The 23,041-nt window shown below is 51.4% G+C and overlaps 1 protein-coding gene across 12 annotated transcripts in view; it reads left to right on the plus strand.

Moving 5' to 3' along the window:
* The window catches only part of MYCBP2 (MYC binding protein 2), a 2,065,574-nt gene that overhangs the window by 1,871,931 nt on the left and 170,602 nt on the right, over nt 1-23,041 (plus strand). For all 12 annotated transcript variants that reach the window (XM_086934832.1, XM_086934837.1, XM_086934835.1 and 9 more), the window contains 2 exons: nt 16,974-17,077; nt 17,877-18,065. In XM_086934832.1, the coding sequence (XP_086790958.1) occupies nt 16,974-17,077; nt 17,877-18,065 (293 nt within the window). The remainder of the gene's footprint in view (nt 1-16,973; nt 17,078-17,876; nt 18,066-23,041) is intronic.

Raw genomic sequence — 23,041 nt, forward strand, 5'->3', positions numbered from 1 at the left:
CGGGGGCTTGCAGTGCTAAGTCCGTCCGTGTGGGAAGCCAGGTAGGCTGCCCCTAATAGTAACATTACCTAAGGTCAGAGTACGGAGAAATATTCCCCGAAGAGTGATATAATAAAACAAAGCTACGTAATAGTAATGCGCAGCCCTGCTGGCCGTGAATTAGAGAGCTTAAGGTGGCACACTAATTGAGAATATCGGTGGCAGAGTCCTCACTTGTATTCAGTATGAACCACGCCCCATAGATTCAGAGGGGGGGTGGGAGCGACAATGGCACACCCTGTCAGGGTAAAAAACAAAAACACACACAAAGGAGAGTTCAAGGAGAGTAGGCAGAAGCTCACACACAAACACTTAGCTTGTTAAGATGTCAGGTCGCTTGTACATACGCCCGCAACGCTCAGCACCCTCTCGGCACCTAGCTGTCCCCGCTGGATCTCGTGGATCACGAGCGAGGAACTAGCCCGGCGCTAAGAGAGGGAGGCGTCGGGACGTCGTCCAATCACGAGCGTTGACTAAAGCGAGGCTTGAGAAGCAAGCCTCGCGTCGTCGCGTGCAGATCACTGTCGCACGCTGTGTTAGAAACGAGGCTTGGAACGCAGATGCGGTGCGCATGCGCGCAAATGTACAGAGTTTGAACCAGATCGAGGCTTGGAACACAAGCTGCCGATCGGGGTTCTGGCACGCAAGCAAAACGGACGGACCGGCTGAATGGGTCATAAAGCAGAGGTCCGCTCTGATAATATGTTAAAAATCACGCTAAGATAAATAGACACTGTGCGTGGGTATTGGTTCATTGACAGCTAGGTGAAATATCAAACAAGGTGTTTAAGTACCCACCTTCAGAGATATGATTACAGGGTGAAGAAGTTATGCTCAGTCATATTTGTGTACTGTGGGTTATAACAGGGGGGTACATTTATTCAATATGAACGGCATACATAACGGTAGTGGTGAGTACCCACCATCATAGATGATATTTTCAAGGGCCTACCTGGCTTCCCACACGGACGGACTTAGCACTGCAAGCCCCCGTTGCATTACCTCACTATTCTTACTGCGCCAGGTCACACTACCCTGGCCCTAGTTGAGGCCCATCACCAATGGTTTTTGGGCACAACTTCCACTCTACAACGTGATTCCCCCCCCCCCCCCCCCCCGACCACGGCCATTGATAGGTCTGTTAGCACGTATCACGCCACACCTATAGTTGCATGGCAACAAACCGTGATCATTAATGACCATTTGCTCATTTTTGTGTTTTATGTTTTGTTTGTCTGTTTGTTTCTTACCTACCTGCAGACTTCTGGGCTCCTCGCAATAGAGGAAAATCCCCAAGCCTTTTGGTTTGTATTTTCACGCACTTATTTTTACACATAGTGCCACTGTTTTTAACTTTCACAACCTACAGCAGGGTAGGCCTTAGCGCGCCTATACCTGTTGAGGTAACACCCACTTACTGGTCCTGACGAAAGCCCTGTAAACTCACACACTTAAAGGGCAGAAACATGTTGACCTTCCCCTAACAGGGAAACACCTGTATTTGTTGTGGATAGTTTCCCTGCACATAGCTTTTAATTTTAATATGTCAAGTTGACCAGCGAATAAATGATTTTTTGGGACAACCTCTGACATTTTTAACTACACCCTTTTTTTCACATTCACTCTCACAACAACCTGCTCCGCAGTCTCCTGGCGTCGTAGCACACTCGGGAGGTACTCGATCTCCCGAGTGGACCCGATGATGAAGCATGTCACCACTAGGGTGAGTGAGGGTTTCTTGAAGAAATAATTAGTTATTTTCTTGAATGTTAGCCCAGCCTTCTAACTACAGCTGGCCTCATATTAATACGTGCTATCTCGATCACACTCACGCCTTACTGACGGACACTCTTCCTTTGTTTTTGTATCTATTGATTGGGGACTAAGAGTGCCCTTGAACCCTGTCTCTCCCTTTGTTGATCGATCTGCAGAGCTGCTACATGGTCTATACACATACACAAAACACTATTGTGTAGATGTGGAAACCAAACCACAAGCTAATTATAGACCAAGCTGTTCTCAAAACATTATTTCAAACTACTGCAACAGATAGGGGTGTTCGCTGCTAAGAGTGGGTACTGTTATACAATCTATGCACAGTGTGTAATCTGCAGCTCATATGCCTCGAACTGAAAATGCTACTTACCAGTGTGCATCTGTTCTTGGCATGAAGAGCTGCAGAGTTACACATGCCCCCCCGCCTCCCCCGCTACCCTTGTCTGTTCCAGGATTATCTTAATTAGATACATATTAAACGGACATCCTTCCTTTTCTTGCAAAGCTCCATCATTTGCCTAATGGTGAAAAACAAATCTGAGGATGGAGCCGATGCCCATGCGCAATGTGGTCCAAAGGAGGAGTCACTTATCTTGTGACTTCCAAAGAACTTTTCAGGACAACAACAAACTGCAAAATACCAAGATCCAACACTAGGTAGCGATCTATGCACAGTGTGTAACTCTGCAGCTCTACATGCCAAGAACAGATGCATACTGGTAAGTAGCATTTTCCCTAGTAGTCTTAGGAAAGAAAATCAAAAATTCTGGTACGTGGAGCATTAGCAGTAGTAAAATAACTACTGAATCTGAAAGAGACACGTTAGTGATAGATTCCTTACCTTAGAATATCCCCAGGCGTCAGACTGGATCCGGAAATTTTTGCGTAGCAATACCCCTGCGCGCTGTTAGGCGTCGTCTGCGGCTCCGCGTCCGTCGTCGGCGTCGTGAGCGCCGGGATGACGTCATCGGAGTATATAGACGGCGCCCATGCGCGCTGACGTCAGTTCTTCTTTTTTCCGCGCCAGCTAGCGCAGATCCGGAAGAAGCTCTACCCCCAGTCACTTTTTGACTGAAAACTTTTTGATCTTTTTGATCCTCTACTTAGTCGATTCTCGACTATCGGTGCCAGGGATGCCCGGGTTCAAGCCTTGCTCGAAGTGCGGCCGACTCATGTCGGTCACGGACCCCCATCGCCGGTGCCTGAAGTGCTTAGGCCTCGACCACGACGATCGAACCTGTGACGACTGCCGGGCCCTGACGTCGAAGGCTAGGCGGGAGCGGTCCCGCAAGCGTCTCGAGCTGAGGCAGTCGGCCCCGCGCCGCTCCAGGTCCCGGTCCCGGTCCCACGGGAGGTCGAGGGACAGGTCGCGAGGTCGGAGTCATCGACGCTCCGGGAGTGGTCACCGATCGTCTGGATCCAAGTCCTCAGGTAAGAGGCATGAGAGGTCGGAGCGCCACCATCGGTCCTCCGACCCGCCCCGACGCTCGCTCGATGCGGCCGGGGGTTCGGGCGACACCGCCCACGCGGCTCCGCGGGAGTCGCAAGCGTCGCCGCCTGCCCCACACCTTCGGGTCCCTGGGCACGGCGCGTCGCAGGAGGAGGTCGAGAGGTACCTCATGGCCATGAGGGCCCTCCCTCCTCAGTCGGTTCCCGTGGCGCCTTCGGGCCGATCGGCTCCGTCTGGAGGTCCTTCCGGGTCGGGCGCTTCGGCCCCGACGACGTCGGGTGCTTCGGGCCCGGCGCCGCTGGCGACTTCGGTCCCGGCGCCGCGCGACCTCGCTGGATCCGGCTCCGGATCCGGGACCTCGCCGGTCGACCTTACGACCTCACCGGCGCCGTCCCTTCAGGTGTCGTCCCCGGCAGCCGTAGTGGTTGCCGACCCCAATGCTTCCTACGGTCCGCCTCAGGCGTCGGAGGGGCGCCGCTGGGCGCCGATTCCGTCGGCCGTCGGAGAATTCTATCTCCACGAGGAGGCCCTGGCTGTTCATCCTGGTCTCCAGGAGCTGGGTGACGAGGAGCAATGGGAGGGGTCCGAGGACCCTCTGGCACGTGATTGCCAGTCACATCAGGACTGGACATATGAGCTTGGGGAGGCCAGTGGTATTGACACCTCGCCAGACACTGGATTTACATCGCCCCCGACTGTGGCTTCGGAGGCGGGTTCTGCTTACAGCGTAGTGTTGACGAAGGCAGCTAAGGCCCTAAACCTTGAGCTCCCCGTCGCGGCCGTGAGGACTAATCTCCTCACTGAGGTGCTCAAACAGCAGTCCGGCTCCGCGGAGCCCCTTCTGCCGTTCAATGAGGCCTTGTGTGACGTTCTGCTGGGCACTTGGTCCAAGCCCGCCACAGGTCCCCCTGTGGATAGGAACGTGGCCAGACGCTACCGCCCGGCACCGGGCGACCCTTGCTTTTTGTCCACCCACCCCACCCCCGAGAGCCTGGTCATCCAGGCCTCCACTTCCCAGACCGCATTCCCGACGGCCCCGCCCGATCGGGAATCCAAGAGATATGAGCAGTTCGGGAAGAAGGTCTTCTCGTCTGTGAGCCTAGGGCTCCGGTCAGTCAACACCAACTGTCTCTTGGGCCGCTACACCCACACTCTGTGGGACACGGTTGCGGAGGTGCTGCCACAATGCTCTGAGGAGGTCAGGGCTAAACTCAGCCAAACCCTTGCGGACGGCCGAGATGCGGCACGATTTTCCATCCGGTGTGGGCTGGATACCACGGACTCACTGGGCAGGGCGATGGCAACGACGGTGGCGGTTCGACGCCACGCCTGGTTGAGGTCCGCCAATTTCTCGGCCGATGTCCAGGCCACTCTCCTGGACATGCCGTTTGATGGCCGTCGCCTCTTCGGCGACAAGGCAGACCATGCGCTGGAACGTTTTAAGGACTCCAGGGCCACGGCCAAGTCCTTGGGCCTTGCGGCCCCACGCCAGCAATCGGGTGCCTTTCGCTCCTTTCGTGGCCACGGAAGGGGCGCCCCACCACGGACCGTCAGCCACGCGCCGCAGAATGTTCAGCAACGCGGTGGCGGCCGTGGGAACCGCCGTGGCGGTGGTCGGGGCCAGCGGCGAGGCCAGTCCACACCTCCCTCAGCAGCCCCCGCCTCAAAACCTTCCTAGTCCGAGTTTTCAGGCCCATGTGACGCCTGTGGGAGGCAGGGTTCGCCATCACCTCTCCCACTGGCATACAGTCACTTCGGACAGGTGGGTGCTGCAAATTGTCCGAAGGGGTTTCTCCCTCCCCTTCGAGTCTTCCCCTCCATCCATGCCACCCCAATGCCACCGTGTGTCGGGGGATCACTTGCGACTTCTGCAAGGGGAAGTTTCGGCCCTCTTGGCCAAGAGGGCCATCGAGCGCGTTCCTGGGCCAGAAGTAGGACGTGGCTGTTACTCCCACTACTTTCTGGTACCCAAGAAGGGCAAAGGGGGCCTACGCCCTATCTTGGATCTGCGGAACGTGAACGGCTTCCTCCGTACGGAGAAGTTCAAGATGCTCACTTTGGCTCAGGTCCTGGCTGCCCTGGACCCAGGAGACTGGATGGTAGCGTTGGACTTGCAGGACGCCTATTTCCACATCCCCGTCCTGCCGGGCCACCGGCGTTACCTGCGGTTCACGGTAGGCCACGAGCACTTTCAGTTTACAGTGCTCCCCTTCGGCCTTACCAGCGCCCCACGGGTGTTCACGAAGGTGATGGCGGTGGTCGCAGCCCATCTGCGCAGGCAAGGGGTGTCAGTCTTCCCCTACCTCGACGACTGGTTGTTGAAGGCGGGCTCGCCCCAGACAGTCGTCAGCCACCTCCAGACTACGGCCGACCTCCTGCACTTGCTGGGGTTCTCCATCAATGTGCCGAAGTCACACCTGTGTCCCTCTCAGAAGCTCCTTTTCATCGGAGCGGTTCTCGACTCGGCGCAGTTTCGGGTTTACCCACCCGAGCAGCGGGTTCGGGATATTCAGGCTCTGATTCCTGTCTTCGGGCCGTTATCCCGGGTCTCGGTCAGGTTGACGCTGCGGCTTCTGGGACTGATGGCCTCCTGCATCCTTCTGGTGCGTCACGCCAGGTGGCGGATGCGGGCTCTGCAGTGGGACCTGAAGTTTCAGTGGGCCCAGCATCAGGGCAACCTGTCCGATCATGTCCTGATCTCGGAGGGCACTGCGAGACAACTGCAGTGGTGGCTCACGGACCGCGACTGGGTCAGTGGCAGACCCCTCTCTCTACCCCAGCCGGAGCACGTAGTTGTGACGGACGCGTCCCTCCAGGGCTGGGGAGGCCACATGGGAGAGGCGGAGATCAGAGGCCTCTGGTCTCCGGCGGAGTCCCGGCTCCACATCAACCTTCTGGAGCTGCGGGCGATTCGTCTTGCACTGAAGGCATTCCTCCCCTCTGTCAGGGGGAGCGTGGTGCAAGTGTTCACCGACAACACCACCGCCATGTGGTACTGCAACAAACAGGGCGGTGTGGGGTCGTGGACCCTTTGCCAGGAGGCTCTGCGCCTCTGGCAGTGGCTGGAACATCAGGGCGTGACTCTGGTGGTTCAACACCTGGCAGGTTCTCTGAATGCCAGGGCGGACGAACTCAGCCGCCGGTGCATGATGGATCACGAATGGCGTCTGAACTCGGACGTGGCGCAAGGTCTCTTTCGACAGTGGGGAGAGCCTTGGTTAGATCTATTCGCCACAGAAGAGAACGCGCAATGTCAGCAGTTCTGCGCGTTGGAGTTTCCAAGGCGGCACTCGCTCGGAGACGCTTTTCGTCGCGAGTGGAGCTGCGGCCTGTTGTACGCCTTTCCGCCTATACCACTTCTGCCCAGAGTGCTGAAGAGGATCAAGCGCGACCGGGCCCAGGTTATCCTTGTGGCTCCGGACTGGGCTCGAAGATACTGGTATCCCGAGCTACTCAGCATGTCAGTCGATCCCCCGATTCGTCTGCCTCTTCGGGAGGACCTTCTGTCGCAGCAGCAGGGGACGGTCCTGCACCCGAACCTGTCCAGTCTCCACCTACAAGCTTGGAGATTGAGCGGCGGCAGTTGAGGCCATTTGACTTGCCTCCCGAAGTCTGTGACATCATTCTGGCAGCCAGGCGTCCCTCCACTAAGTCGGTATACGCCTGCCGGTGGAATAGATTTGTGGCATGGTGCGCAGCAAAGGCTGTGGATCCCCTCTCTGCACCCCTTTCGGAAGTGCTGCTCTTTCTTCTTTCCCTTGCCCAGCAGGGCTCTGCTCTGGGCACTCTTAAAGGGTATCTCTCTGCTCTTTCAGCCTTCTTGAGGCTACCTGATCAGCCTTCTTTGTTCAAGTCCCCTATAGTGAGTAGATTTCTGAAGGGCATCACACACATGTTCCCTCCAGTTCCCTTCGTGATGCCCCAGTGGGACTTGAACCTTGTTCTCACCTATCTGATGTGTGCTCCCTTTGAGCCACTTCATAACTGTCCTCTTCGCCTCCTTACGCTGAAGACGGCCTTCCTGGTTGCCATCACCTCTGCCAGGAGAGTGAGTGAGCTCCAGGCTCTTTCTTCTTCTCCGCCTTTCCTGTCTGTTCACCCTGATAAGGTGGTGTTGCGTACACGACCTTCCTTTCTGCCCAAGGTTGTCACGGCCTTCCACATCGGGCAGTCCATCACCTTGCCCACCTTCTTTCCGCCTCCGCATCCCTCGAAAGAGGAGGAGAGGCTCCACCGTCTGGATCCAAAACGTGCGCTCTCCTACTACTTGGACCGCACTCGCCAATTCCGGGTGGATGACCAACTCTTCGTTGGTTACGTGGGCGCGAAGAAGGGAAAGGCTGTACACAAGAGGACCATCTCCAGGTGGATCATCTTGTGCATCCAAGCATGCTACTCCATGGCGAGGAAGGAGCCCCCGGCTGGATTGCGGGCTCACTCCACTCGGGCCACGGCAACGACAACTGCCCTGGGCCGCGGTGTCCCCCTGCAGGACATCTGTCAGGCAGCCACGTGGGCCTCGCTGCACACGTTCGCAAGACACTACTGCCTGGACAGTCAGGTCCGGAGGGATGGCTTCTTTGGCCGTTCCGTCCTCCAGGACTTTCTGGTGTGATATTGGTTCGCAGACCCACCACCGCGGGGTTGGTATTGCTGGGGTATCTATTCTAAGGTAAGGAATCTATCACTAACGTGTCTCTTTCAGATGCACAAGTTACTACTTGTGTAACGATATATCTGTAAGAGACATTAGTTAGTGATAGATTCCTTACCGCCCTCCCATCCTCCCCGTTCTGCGAACCGATATTTAGGGTTAAGGTCATCCCCTTTCAGGGCCCTAGTTTCATGGCACCAGTGTTAGTTCTATCATGGCTCTGCGTATCTGGCGCGGAAAAGCTGTGTTATCAGAACTGACGTCAGCGCGCATGGGCGCCGTCTATATACTCCGATGACGTCATCCCGGCGCTCACGACGCCGACGACGGACGCGGAGCCGCAGACGACGCCTAACAGCGCGCAGGGGTATTGCTACGCAAAAATTTCCGGATCCAGTCTGACGCCTGGGGATATTCTAAGGTAAGGAATCTATCACTAACTAATGTCTCTTACAGATATATCGTTACACAAGTAGTAACTTGTGCATTACAGTACAAATACTTTGACGTCCTGGAAAATTCAAAAGGCTCCTTCGTCCTGCAGAAAGTGCATGTTCAAGAAAAGCCCTTTGGGGTCCTAGTCCTGACCTACTACTTAAATTAATTAGAGATTATTTTCTCCCGACCTTAACTAATGGTAGCAGAATTATCTTGAGAAGAGATGTACATCTATCAGACTCAATGGCTCGGGTTCATAATTCAGCTTTTAGTCTACTGAGGATGAGATCTGGCCAGAATGTGGGCTGGTAAAACAATATTCTCACACACAGAAGGGGAGAGGGTCTATACGTAGTTCAACCACCCTGAACCCCCTACGTCACTATAGTATACACACAAGAGGGGTGGAGAAGACAAAATACACAAATTATTCAAAAGTGTACGAGCATTGGCACACTCATGAGTGATGAAAAACTGCCCTCACTCACACACAATGTGTGTGACATGCTTCATCATCGGGTCTGCTACAACGCCCGGGCGTAGCCACGCTCGGGGCAGAGCATAGGGAGGGTAACAAAGAAGTACAAGGACAACGTGCAACACAAGACTGAAAGTGACAAGTGTTCATAAACAAAAAACAACAAATCAAGACTGAGTACAGTGATAGACAAAAAATTTGCAGTAGGGAATAGTTAAAACTGGCTCCTGGATACCAAATTAAGCTTTATTAGTAGGTTCTAGGGTCAGGATTTAAAAGAGAATGAATGATAGTGCTAGGGTAGGGTATTAGGAGCCACTAGCGCCCCTCCTTTACTGCTCTAGTCAACATGTTTCGACCTCTTTTAGCCCTTAAATAATGGGTCACCTTGGTCTTCTTCAGGACGTCTTACTGTCCCAGTCTTATATGATATCCCCCTTACCTTAGTTAGATGTTAAAAGGGGTATAGGTCACTCTTGCCCATCAATATTAAGCTATGTGGAGGGAATTCCGCCAGCACTGTGACATCACGAGTTTATTGAAACCAATCACTTGACCTGGCGCATGGAGGGTGGAGTCCCAAAGAACACAACTGTTCCGTAGAGAAACTCCTACACCAGTCATGCCCCTCTCTGGTGCACCCAACACTAGGTGGCGATCTTTGCACAGTGTTTAACTCTGCAGCTCTACATGCCAAGAACAGATGCATACTGGTAAGTAGCATTTTCCCTGGTATTTTTAGGAAAGAAAATCAAAAATTCTGGTACGTGGAGCATTAGCAGCAGTAAAATAACTACCGAATTACAGTACAAATACTTTGACGTCCTGGTAAATTCAAAAGGCTCCTTCCTCCTGCAGAAAGAGCATGTTCAAGCAAAAGCAATTTGGGGTCCTAGTCCTGACCTACTACTTAAATTAATTCGAGATTAATTTCTCCCGACCTTAACTATTGGTAGCAAAATTATCTTGAGAAAAGATGCACATCTATCAGACTCAATGGCTCGGATTCATAAATCAGCTTTTCGTCTACTGAGGATGAGATCTGGCCAGAATGTGGGCTGGTAAAACAATCACTGGCAAGACAAGGTGCGTATTTAAAGCTTTGCCGTAGGATACATGCATCAGAAGTAGGCACACCAGATTGGCTTTTCTGGCGAGAAATAATGCATCCAGGAATAAAGGTGGCCCACGGTGCTACCTAGAAAAATCCCTACATTGCTTGCTTGTTAATAAGCTTTGGAATTCACAACTTCAGCATCCAGCTTTCAAAAGAGCCATTAAAAATGCACCATTTATTTGTCTAGGCTAGAAACCAAAACTGAATTTTCTAGACACTCCCATGCTTTGATGGTAATCCATTCCTTAATAGAGCCGAAAGTATAATTTTACTTTGAAAAGCCATACTGCGAAACGATAAAAACAAGTTTCTGGAACTACGATTTTGAAAACTCCCATCACTGGTCCAGGCACCCAAATGGTTAAGAAACAACAATTAATTATGCAGGCTTTGCATGCGCAATATGGAATCTATGATCCATCAGGTCTGCAAATGCCTGGCACTCTGAAGGGACAGAAAGACCCAATTATATATATTTTATTTATTTATTTATTTAAGCCTGTATCGCGCACAGCTACCCACAGTGGGTTTCCCGGCGCAAGGGATAGACTGGAGAAGAAAAGGAGGCAGCTTCACCTGAATTGAGTCATAGCAGACTATTTGACATGTTGTGTAAAAAGTAGTGTCTTTAAGGCCTTGCGGAAGTGGAACAGGTTGGTCTCTAATTTTAGAGCCAGTGGGAGTGAGTTCCAATATTTGGGTCCCAGGGTGGAAAAGGAACGACCTCCCATTTTTGTCAACTTCCATCTTGGCATGGTAAAATTTCCCATGTCCGATGACCTTAGTGGCCGTAGGGGTTTATACGGTGTTATTCGTTTTTGGAGGTAGGTTGGGGCACAACCTTGCTTAATCTTAAACATATAGCAGAGTGCTTTGAATTTGATGCGTTCAGGAATACTCAGCCAGTGAAGATCATGTAAGGCGGCCTTGGCTGAGGAACGTCTGGGAATGTTTTTTAGAAGGCGTGCGGCTGCATTTTGTACTACCTGTAACACCTGTAAGGTGGCTTTGTCTGCGCCCAGATAAAGGATGTTGCCATAGTCCAGGCGGGATGTTACAAGCGCCTGGACTACGGTTCGGCGGGAAGAGAGAGGAAGCATCCACAGAATCTTGTGGAGCCATCGTAACGTAGAGAAGCAGATGGCTGCGACCTTGGTGGCCTGTTGTCGCATAGATAATCTATCATCTATGATAACACCCAGGTTGCGGACAGCGGTGGAAGGTGTTGGCGCAGTACCCAGTTCAATGGGCCAATGGCAAGGACCCCAGAGATGTTTATTCCGGCCCAAGATGACCACCTCGGTCTTCTCCCCATTCAGTTTGAGACAATTTCTCCGCATCCAATCGGCCACAAGAGTGAGGCCTGATTTGAGTGCGGAGATGTTGTTCTCGTCTCTCCCTGATAGGGAGAAGACAATCTGGGTGTCGTCCGCGTACGAGTACAGGGTAAGTCCAACCCTGTTCTACAATGGATGCTAATGGTTTAACATAAATATTAAATAATAAAGGACTAAGGATTGAGCCTTGAGGAACACCGCGGGTGGATTGGCAAATGGTGGAAGCTGCTTTAGGGGAGAACACTTGGAAACTACGGTCGTTAAGAAAAGACACCAACCAGGCCAAGGCCTGGCCGCCCACTCCTAGAGATTTCCCTCTATTCTGGTGGTTCTTCCAAAGCATTATATTTGCAAAGAGTATCATCAGACGTTATTTATTATAGGGTTTTATAAAAAGCTACTTTAACAACAGAAATTATTATTATTTTTTTTAAAGAATGTTGGTGCTGTGGAAGCACAAATATTATTTTTAATTCTACGTGTGCACTATTTTTAACAACAGTGGCCTTCTGTCATAGTATCTGGTTAGGGGCATATTCTAAATTGAGTGGAGTCCTAACATCCATGTTGGAGACCAGCTGTCTGTGATGATGTTGAACTGAACAGTTGCAACAGTGGGCCAGCAGCCGCTACGTAGTCTCTAATGTCCAAAAGGTACCTAAAACTTTAGGGCGCTTTACCCTGGGACGTACTGTTTGTGGTCAAGATTTTTTGTGACAGAGGTAGCTCTATAGGGTTAGGGCTTGACCAGAACTTTAAAAAGCAGATATCTCAGGAACTATTCAGGGTAAAACGATCATTAAATCTGTTTTGGAATCAAGACAACGTCCTATGCATATTACAGCCAGACTACACACCAGGGGTCTGAAAGTGGACTGACTGTCTCCTGGTCTTTCTGAAGCTGATGAGTGGGTGCAGGCAGTCTGTATGTATCTGGTTTGTCTGGGATGTTGCAAATTCATCCTCTTGATAAAGATCAATGAGTTGCTGGTGATGCTCCAAAGTTGTCATTTTCCTGGCAAGCTGGGCTACAAAACCCTTGTGGCTCCTCAGTGACCCTAGTTCACCCAAATGTCCTACACAGCGATTGTGTAGCCCAGGGCTTTGCACAGGTCTTACTTGGGTCTTACTTGGGATCAGGTCGTCCTTTCCTGCCAGGTGCAGCTCTGCCCCATTGTGCAGGTAAGCTCTCCTCCACAGATCACATCAGTACGTGTTTACACAAACTTCTTAGACTTAGCCTCACCTGAAGGGAGAGTAGTAGCTCAGTAGAGGTTCTACTCCTGGTGTTGGGGAGGAGGGGATAGAAGGGAAATGAATGGTTGAATTTTTCACAGATATAAAGATATTCTAAAGCTGCACTGCTGCTGCACTTTAGACAGTTTATTTTGGCCTAAGAATCTAAATTCACAGGCTATAATAAACAATTGTGTTAATCTAGAGGGAAAACGTGTGCCTTCATAGACCTGTGAAGGAAACAGGGCATAATGCCCACTACATACGTGCATTTCGGTTAACAGGATGGAGGTGGCATAATATGAATGGAAGGTTAGTTATTTAACTTTAAATTACATAAGATAAGAATAATGATACAACTGGGGCCAATAATAGTATTGTCTCTCGATATGTGTGATTGGCTTCTTAGTGAATACCTTGATTTGATTTCATGCTGCAGCCAAAAACGTAAATTATCGATTTCCTTATATGTTGTCAATTGGAGATTAGCATACAAGTAGTGATAAAGCATTTACATACGGCTTCAGATTGGATGCATGAACTGGGATACTGCTATCAACCTAAAATAAATGGGAGATAGATATCAGATGGGTGATCTAACATGTTCTGCCGGAAGCACTCATGACTGTAAACCCAGTCAACACATTAATACTGGCTTGTTAAAGTATGTTTGGAACTACTCTAAATGTACATTTTTAAGACAGTTATCGATGACATCACTCTAGATCTGTGTGTGACTTTCACTGGTGGTTCGTGAAGAGATATTTCTAACTCAACTAGAAAACTGACCCCAATCTAGATTTAATTTATCGGTGTATAATAACTCAATGTTTTTATCATTTTATTTGTTCCTGCTGCAGCAGCTTTGTGGGGTGGGGCTGCTCTACTCACAGAGCAGGGAGAGGAGTGGTTGGCACTCTGTAACTGTGAATGTTTGGCCGTCTTGGGCCGGCCAAACAGTCATGCGCACTTTGCATGCCCTCCACCCAGGCTGTTTTACAGCTTGGGTGGAGAACATGTCAGGCTCCTAGTTCCATTCTGAGAACTGAACCACGGCACTCAGACCAATCACAATGCTGCATTGCAGCGTTGTGATTGGCTATGGGGAGCCTGAGTTCTTCCTGTTCCGGCTGGCCGTGGAGAGACGACGGAGGAGAGACGAGGCGCGGAGGTAAGTTTATTTTTCTTTGCCTTCCGCATCACCGGTCCGTTCCAGCCGCCACTGTTTTCAGGTGGGTTTGTCATCATAAATCTAGTACATATTTATTACAATATTGTTTGATAACAAAATCCATGGGTTTCAGTGCAGTGTGGTTAGAAGCGGCAGACCCTGAAGCAGAGGTCGGCCCGGGACCAGGGTTCAATTCCCGACGCGGCAGGGTCTTGGGTCAATGTGCGCGGACTCGATAATTCTCACCTAGGTGCCTACGCTAACCATGGGTCCCACTCTGCAACTGGGCAATAGCTTGCTTAATCTCCACAACGGCCCTATCAGCGCCGGGGATGCCTGGCTTCACCTTGGGGTGCCCTCACAGGGAAAGCCAGGACGGGTTCCCCAGCGGTATACAGCGCCAGGATGCCCCGAGTGATGGGGTAACAGTGCGCTTTACAAGTATAGATACATTTACATCATGTAGCTGGGTAACTCGTAATGACCAGTGCCTAGTGCATGTCCTTAAGGTGGCTGCCTGATCAATTGTAATATCTAGTAATGGAACTAGCCATCACAGGGGCCTATCTGCTCATGTAGTTGTGCCCTCACTTATAATATAATGCATCCTGTCTTAAGGCGCTAAGGCCTGCTGTAGTGTGTGACTTACATATTGTATATGGAGTGTAACTTGGCATGGCACACAGGGAGTGTGCCATGTCGTGTTTTCAAAATAGTTTGCACCATTATATGCATCCTTATCCATTTTGGGGAAAGGAGTTGGCCAAACGGCTAGGGCAGTCGACCTCAAATCTGGGGAACCGGGTTCGAGTCTCGGCAATGACGCTGAACATCCTGTGATTCTGAGCAAAGCACTAAATCTCCCCGTGACTAACAAAAATTAATGTCCTCATGTAACGCAACTGGGGCTATGTAAAGGCTCTGATACCCGTTACCTTAGGGTCAAGTTCAGGCTATATAAAATCCAACCCCCACCCCTACCCCCCCCCCCCCCCCCCCAAACAAAATCCTGTTTCTCCCTTGTGACTAAGGAGTAGTCACCCTGCACCCGCAGGCACCATCCAAGCATCGCGGTCTGCTGTAAGTCTCTCCTCCGGATCAAGACTGCCCAGCTCGACGAGAACCGGCTTCCCTGGCACCTCTGACCTCAACCTGCATCATCAGCCCAGCTGAGATTCGTGGGTGTGACGAGACCTCGAGGGACAGGCCATCTTCAGGACTGCACGACGCTTGCCCAGCACGACCGCCGAGGGATCCTCGAGTGAGTGCTTTGGGGTTCGAGAAGCCCTAACCCTGAGCAGCTCCAGCACCGAAGTCCAGCCCCGCAGCATCCACCAGATCTGCGCGGGGCCCTTCTGCTCTTTGCTGCTCACCGCGTTGTCCGGCTACTTGCCTGATGGCTTGTGGCCCTCTTGACGACGCTCCGCGACGACAACACCACTGGCCCTTGCTCCCCTCCAACAGAGGAGCACCCCGGACCCTCCTGGTCCACTCCAGACGCCATTTTAAGTCCACCGCGTGGGCTTGCATTTGCCAAGACTTGTTGCCCCAATCCTGGGTCCAGCGACGTTGACAGCAGATACCATCGTGGGACAGCTCGCACCTCCATCCTGGTCGCCGACAACGCCTCCTGGTCCGTGAGACTTCAGAGCCCAGCGTCGCCCACTCACCTGGTCAAGGTGACTCCATCCGGTGCCATCCGGGTGCCCATCTAATCACTGGCTAGTGATTCAGAACTTGGTCCCCTCTGCTTACAGGTGTCTTCCATCTTCGATCCAGGCTTGGATCCCTCCGAATATCTTCACTGGTCGCCTGCCAGCAACTTCTTCTTTCAGGCTCCATAGACTGCAACGAAGATTCCCGACGTCTTTCCAGACCTATGCATCCGCAGCCCCTGGGCTAGGTAAACTCAGCATTTCGGTGCTCCAGCATAGCTTTGCTATCCAAAGGTCCAGATCCTTTTTCGTTTCAGCTCTACCTAGTCGGATTCGTCCGATAACACTAACTTTACGAAATCTAGCATCTATAGATTTTGTCCCGCATCCCACGTGAGAGTGCACACTCTGCACCCGATCTCCCTAGGCCTCCTGCTAGTAATCTGAAGGTTCAGTAGTCAAGTCCTACCGATCTTAAAGCCTATTAGAGTAGTACTTACCTGCTAGTAATTTCGCATTCCACTTTTGTAGTATATGGTTTTCCGTGCCCCTCGGGCATTTGTGTAAATTGTGCGACTTGACGTATTTTCCTAAGAGCTTTGTATTGTGCTTAGCGCCCTGTCCTCATAAAGAGTCCAGGGCTGTTGTGTTCTAAATAAATATACTTTATTTTCATAACAACTTGTGTGGTGTCCTTTCACTTGGTGTTCAAGGGGTATATGTGATGGTATAACAGCTGGCTTAACACGCCCTCTAGAGTTTAGCCTAAAGACTGCTCTTGTCCATGCTACTAGGATAGCTGGTCTACGGTTGACTTACAACCAATCATCAATAAGGGTTGTTTGGACTGATACATAGTGATCACTAGAATAGTGAGCACTGCATATCAGGCCAACTTCTCACAGTGACCATGTCAAAAAGGGCACTTTCCTACAATAATGCTGGTAATTGTATCTTTTAAAAAAAAGCATTGACTTGAGGTGGATGGAGACGTTTCCTACTGGTTAAAAGGATGTTGAGTACAGGATCTAGCATAATGCAATAATAGATCTGGATTGTGGACTCAGATATCCAGATGCTAGCCATGTAGACAGAGTAGTGGACATATAAGAGAAAGCTAGCATTTGCCACGCTAGTTAACATCTAGCATAACAATTCATATGTATTTGACAGAATCAATAGAGTGCATTTTACTATGGACACCCATGTTGGTAACAATGAATACGAAGGCTGAATGAATAGTAGTAGTGTGTTCAGAATTGTACTTTTGGGATGTTTCTGACTTTTTTTTCCTGGCTTATAAGTTACAACATTTGTAGGATAGAGTTTGTCTACTGCATTACGTGGAATTTGGTATCTGCATTAGGCCTCAGATGCTCTAGAGAAGTATCATTACTCTGTGGATAGGAATTTTCTTCCTGTTTGATATATTCCACATTTTACTGGCAGTGCATAGCATTTGGTTTTGATGGTGGTTCTTTAGTGCAAAGAATGTACCTGAATGATCAACATAGATGAGGAACTTGTCCTGTATTCAAAGGCTGGGTCTTGTATTTGGTAACAGACTATTGGCATGTTGGAATTGTTTTTAATTCTATGCATTGGTTTTGTCTTGCATGTAGGTAAACCAGCGAGTAGCAGCTCCGATGCCTGTCGTTTCTGCGGATGCCGGAATGGCACAGAGTTATCAGCTGTAGGCAGTGTTTGTTCAGATACAGACTGTCAGGTAGGTTGAACGCTTGATATAAAAATGACTAGTACTAGAGCAAATCATTTTCAGATTTAGGAAGGCCAGCAATTGCATCTTCATCAAATGTGTTTATTCTATGTGCTGTGTTGTCACAACTGTAGAGGGCAGAGCTTGACTACTGCTTCTGTTGCATAATCATTCCTCCAGTCAACAATTTTATGTATAATCTATTGTGAATTATGTGTAAAATGTACATGATGTTTAAAAAATTTACATTGGCTTGTACTGAGATGCTAAGAAATCAGAATACATTTTTTGGTAAGGGAATGTAGAGGGAATTTATTTTCTAAACGTAAATATTTCATTCTCATTGACACCCCTTTGCCTTTACACACAAAGCAGAAGTACATCCTGTCCACACTTGCTTTGCTTGCTTTAGTTCTGTCAAGTTCAGAGTGAGCGGGCTCTCTTTGCTTATTTCAGGTAAACACATGATTAAATATTGTCATGTAGCCTCAAAACCAAAAGTAATTCAGACATTATGCATAGTAAGGTGTATTCACTTCAGGCAGGGATTATGTACTGCTTTTAAATGCACCACACTTTTTTTAAGGACCTTTGTTAAATGCTCAGTAAATAGCAAGAATACTCTAAAGAAGGCATTGTAATGGGCAGAATCCATAAAGTATTCTAAATAGTTTGAGGTAAAAAATAACGGTGTACATATGTCGGGAGAAGAGAATCCTGTAAGGTGCTCTATACTGAAGAAATGTTAATTTATAAAAGACAGTTACCCTTAGACGAGTTGTCTATTTTTTGTTTAAATTTTCTATAGGAGTACACGAAGATAGCCTGTAGTAAATCCCACTCTTGTGGGCATCCATGTGGAGGCGTTAAGAATGAGGAGCACTGTTTGCCTTGTTTACATGGCTGCGATAAAAATACTACAAGATTAAAGCAAGATGCAGATGACATGTGCATGATTTGTTTTACTGAAGCCCTGTCTGCAGCACCAGCTATTCAGGTATGTCACCTTGTTGTGTGTACTTTTCAGTATTGAACTCTTACTGATCAGCTTAACTCAGATTTTTGGGGGTATGGTGTATCTGTGGAGGTGTGTGATAAACTTAGAGGAGTATTGCGTTTGTAGAAGCTCAAACACCTGTTTCAAATGTTGTTGGTGCGGTGTATGGAGTACTTAGAGCATGGGATCACAAACATGTAGGAGGGAAATCCAGTTTCATTCCTTCACATAGAACCTACGGCCAGAGCCTTGTCACTATGAAGGTGTCTGTTTATAGCAAATACCCATCCTGAATCAGCTTGAAGCTTCTTGTGGTGCTGTCTAATAATAACAATGACATTACAAAAACCTTGTTCTCCGCTCATTTGAAGGTGAAGTGTCTTGGCTTTTTATGAGCTACGGGTGGAACTCTAGAAAACTTAACTAGAGACTTTTCAGTGTCAATATTTCTGATGGAGATTTATAACTGCAGACTCCTCACCTTGTGAATTTTCTCACACACCAGACTGGATTTGGAAATCTTTGCTAGCAATTCCCTTGCACTTTGGGAGGGGTGGCGGGATATGTGTGGCTGTGCATCAGATCTGTCCAGGCCTAGATATGATGTTTCTGTTTGCTGGCGTCCGTTGCTTTTTTTGTGCCTTCTTAGATGGATCCAGTGCTTTTGAGTCTTTTCATTCTGACAGACTGGTTTCCTTCTGCAACAGTGTGTTTCTTCCTCAAACAACAGGCTTTTAGCAGTGTTGTGGCGGTCATAATCAAATATCTGAAAGAAACAGGTTAGTATTAGATTCCTTACCTTAGAAAAGGTGAGTATTAGATTCCTTACCTTAGAATATCCCCAGGCGTCAGTCTGGATCCAGAAAGTTTTGCGTAGCAGTACCCCTGCGCATTGGTAGGCGTTGTCTGCGGCTCCGTCGTTGGTGCCGGGATGACTTCGCCGAAGTACTTATACGCCGCCCTCGCGCGCTGACGTCAGTTCTTCTTTTTTCTGCACCAGCAAGTGCAGGTCTGGAGAAAGGGGTACCCTTTAGTCACTTTTTGACTAAGCTTTTTGGATCTGTTTCGAGTCGTACGACTCCATCGGTGCCGGTAGGGATGCCCGGGTTCAAGCCCTGTGCCGATTGCAACCGACTGATGTCGATTACCGACCCCCATCGCCAGTGCCTACATTGCCTGGGGCCCGACCATGATGACAAGTCGTGCCCCGACTGCCGGGCCTTGACCTCGAAGGCTAGGCGGGATCGGTACCGCAAGTGCCTCGAGCTCTGGCAGTCGGCCCGCGCCGTTCGAGGTCCCGGTTCGGAAGGAGGTCGAGGGACCGGTCGCGGGGCCGGAGTCATCACAGCTCGGCGAGTCGACACCACTCGTCGGGCTCCAAGTCCTCAGGTAAGAGGCACAAGAAGTCGGCGAGGCAACATCGCTCTTTTGGCTCCTCCCGACGCTCGAGCGATGCGGCCGGGGATTCGGGTAACACGGTCCATGCGGCTCCGCCGGAGCTGCAGGCGTCACGGCCTGCTCCATACCCGCCGGTCCCTGGGCAGAACGCAACGCCGGAGGAGATCAATGGCTTCCTCATGGCCATGAGGTCGCTCACTCCTCCCATCGGGTTCTGCGGCACTTTCGGACCAATACGACCCCGACAGGGAGCCCAAGCGGGCCGGGTGCTTCGGCCCTGGCGCCATCGGGTGCTTTGGCCCGGCGCCGTCTGCGACTTCGGTCCCGACGCCGCATGGCCCCACTGGATCGGGTTCCGGATCTGGGTCGCCGCTGTTCGACCTTACGACCCCGCCAGTGTCGACCCCTAGGGTGTCACCCCCGGCGCCTTCCCCTCACGACGCCAACCCTGGTCCACCTCTCGGTCCAGATCCGACGCCGGAGCGGCAGCGCGGTATTCCATACGATGTGGACTGGATACCACGGACTCGCTGGGGAGAGCGATTTCCACGTCTGTGGCGGTTCGCCACCACGCCTGGCTGAGGTCCGCCAACTTCTCGGCCGATGTCCAGAACACCCTTATGGACATGCCGTTCGATGGCAGCCACCTCTTCGGTGGCAAAGCAGATAGTGCGCTCGAACGCTTTAAGGACTCCAGGGCTACGGCCAAGTCCTTGGGCCTGTCGGCCCGCGCCAGCAATCTTCTGCCCAGAGCTCCTATCGTGGCCACGGAAGAGGCGCCCCCACACGTCCTGCCAGCCACGGCCCGCAGATTAACATTCAGCGTGGCGGCGGGCGTGGTTACCATCATAGCGGTAACAGGGGACAATAGCGCGGCCAGTCCACATCCACCCCCGCAGCATCCGCCTCAAAGCCTTCCTAGTCCGAGCTTTCAGGCCCATTTGATGCCAGTGGGGGGCAGGGTTCACCATCACCTCCTCCACTGGTGCTCCATTACATCGGACAGGTGGGTGTTGCAAATCGTCTGAAGGGGCTACTCCCTCCCCTTCGAGGCGACCCCTCCAGCCATGCCACCGCAGTACCATCGCGTGTCGGGGGATCACTTGCAACTTCTGAAAAGAGGAAGTTAGGGCCCTCTAGGCCAAGGGGGCCATCGAGCGCGTTCCTGGGCCAGAAGTAGGGTGTGGTTGTTACTCCCACTACTTTCTGGTTCCCAAGAAGGGCAAAGGGGGCCTACGCCCTATCTTGGATCTGAGGAACGTCAACGGCTTCCTCCGGAAGGAGAAGTTCAAAATGCTGACTCTGGCTCAGGTCTTAGCTGCCCTAGACCCAGGAGACTGGATGGTAGCGTTGGACTTGCAGGACGCGTATTTCTACATCCCGGTCCTGCCGGCCCATCGGCGTTACCTGCGGTTCACGGTAGGCCACGAGCACTTTCAGTTTACCGTGCTCCCCTTCGGCCTTACCAGCGCCCCACGGGTGTTCACGAAGGTGATGGCGGTGGTCGCAGCTCATCTGCGCAGGTTGGGGGTCTCAGTCTTCCCCTACCTCGACGACTGGTTGTTAAAGGCGGGCTCGCCCCAGACAGTCGTCAGCCACCTCCAGACTACGGCGGATCTCCTGCACCAGCTGGGGTTCTCCATCAATGTGCAGAAGTCACTCCTGTGTCCCTCTCAGAAGCTCCTTTTCATCGTAGCGGTTCTCGACCCGGCGCAGTTTCGGGTTTACCCGCCCGAACAGCGGGTTCGGGGTATACAGGCTCTGATTTCAATCTTCCGGCCTTTATCCCGGGTTTCGGTCAGGTTGATGCTGCGGCTTCTGGGGCTGATGGCCTCCTGCATCCTTCTGGTACATCACGCACGGTGGCGGATGCGGGCTCTGCAGTGGGACCTGAAGTTTCAGTGGGCCCAGCATCAGGGCAACCTGTCCGACCATGTCCTGATCTCAGAGGGCACTGCGAGACAGCTGCAGTGGTGGCTCACGGACCACAATTGGGTCAACAGCAGATCCCTCTCAGTTCCCCAACCGGAGCACGTAGTTGTGACGGACGCGTCCCTCCAGGGCTGGGGAGGCCACATGGGAGAGGCGGAGATCAGAGGCCTCTGGTCTCCGGCGGAGTCCCGGCTCCATATCAACCTTTTGGAGCTGCGGGCGATTCGTCTGGCACTGAAGTCATTCCTCCCGTCTGTCCGAGGGAGTGTAGTGCAGGTATTCACGGACAACACCACCGCCATGTGGTACTGCAACAAACAAGGCGGGGTGGGGTCGTGGACCCTTTGCCAGGAGGCTCTGCGCCTCTGGCAATGGCTGGAACATCAGGGCGTGACTGATGGTTCAACACCTGGCAGGTTCTCTGAACGCCAGGGCGGACGAACTCAGCCGCCGGTGCATGATGGATCACGAATGGCGTCTGAACTCAGTGGGGAGAGCCTTGGTTCGATCTATTCGCCACCGAAGAGAACGCGCAATGTCATCAGTTCTGCGCGTTGGAATTTCCAAGGCGGCACTCGCTCGGAGACGCTTTTCGTCGCGAGTGGAGTTGCGCTCTGTTGTACGCCTTTCCGCCTATACCACTTCTGCCCAGAGTGCTGAAGAAGATCAAGCGCGACCGGGCACAAGTCATCCTTGTGGCTCCGGACTGGGCACGAAGGTACTGGTATCCCGAGCTACTCAGTATGTCAGTCGATCCCCCTGGTTTGTCTGCCTCTTCAGGAGGACCTTCTGTCGCAGCAGCAGGGGACGGTCCTCCACCCGAACCTGTCCAGTCTCCACCTCCATGCTTGGAGATTGAGCGGCGACAGTTGAGGCCATTTGACTTGCCTCCTGAAGTCTGTAACATCATTCTGGCAGCCAGGCGTCCCTCCACAAAGTCTGTATACGCTTGCAGGTGGAACAGATTTGTGGCATGGTGCACAGCAAAGGCTGTGGATCCCCTTAATGCCCCTATTTCTGAGGTTCTCCTCTTTCTTCTTTCCCTTGCCCAGCAGGGCTCTGCTCTGGGCACTATCAAGGGCTATCTTTCAGCTCTTTCAGCCTTTCTGAGGCTGCCTGATCAACCTTCTTTGTTCAAGTCCCCTATAGTTAATCGTTTTCTGAAGGGCATCACACACACACACACGTTCCCTCCTGTTCCCTTCGTGATGCCTCAGTGGGACTTGAACCTGGTTCTTACATTCCTGATGTGCGCTCCCTTTGAGCCACTTCACAACTGTCCTCTTCGCCTTCTCTCCTTGAAGACTGCCTTCCTGGTTGCCATCACCTCTGCCAGGAGAGTGAGTGAGCTCCAGGCTCTATCTTGTAAGCCTCCTTTCCTTTCAGTCCATCCGGACAAAGTTGTGTTACGGACACGCCCTCCTTCCTACCCAAGGTAGTCACGGCCTTCCACATTGGGCAATCTATCACCTTGCCCACCTTCTTTACGCCTCCGCATCCCTCGAGAGAGGAAGAGAGGCGCCACCGTCTGGACCCAAAAAGTGCGCTCTCATTTTATTTGAATCGCACACAACAATTCCGGGTGGATGACCAACTCTTTGTTGGGTACGTGGGCGCTAAGAAAGGGAAAGCGGTGCACAAGCGGA

Source organism: Lissotriton vulgaris, chromosome 8 (genome assembly GCF_964263255.1).
Source record: "Lissotriton vulgaris chromosome 8, aLisVul1.2, whole genome shotgun sequence".
NCBI lineage: Eukaryota > Metazoa > Chordata > Amphibia > Caudata > Salamandridae > Lissotriton > Lissotriton vulgaris.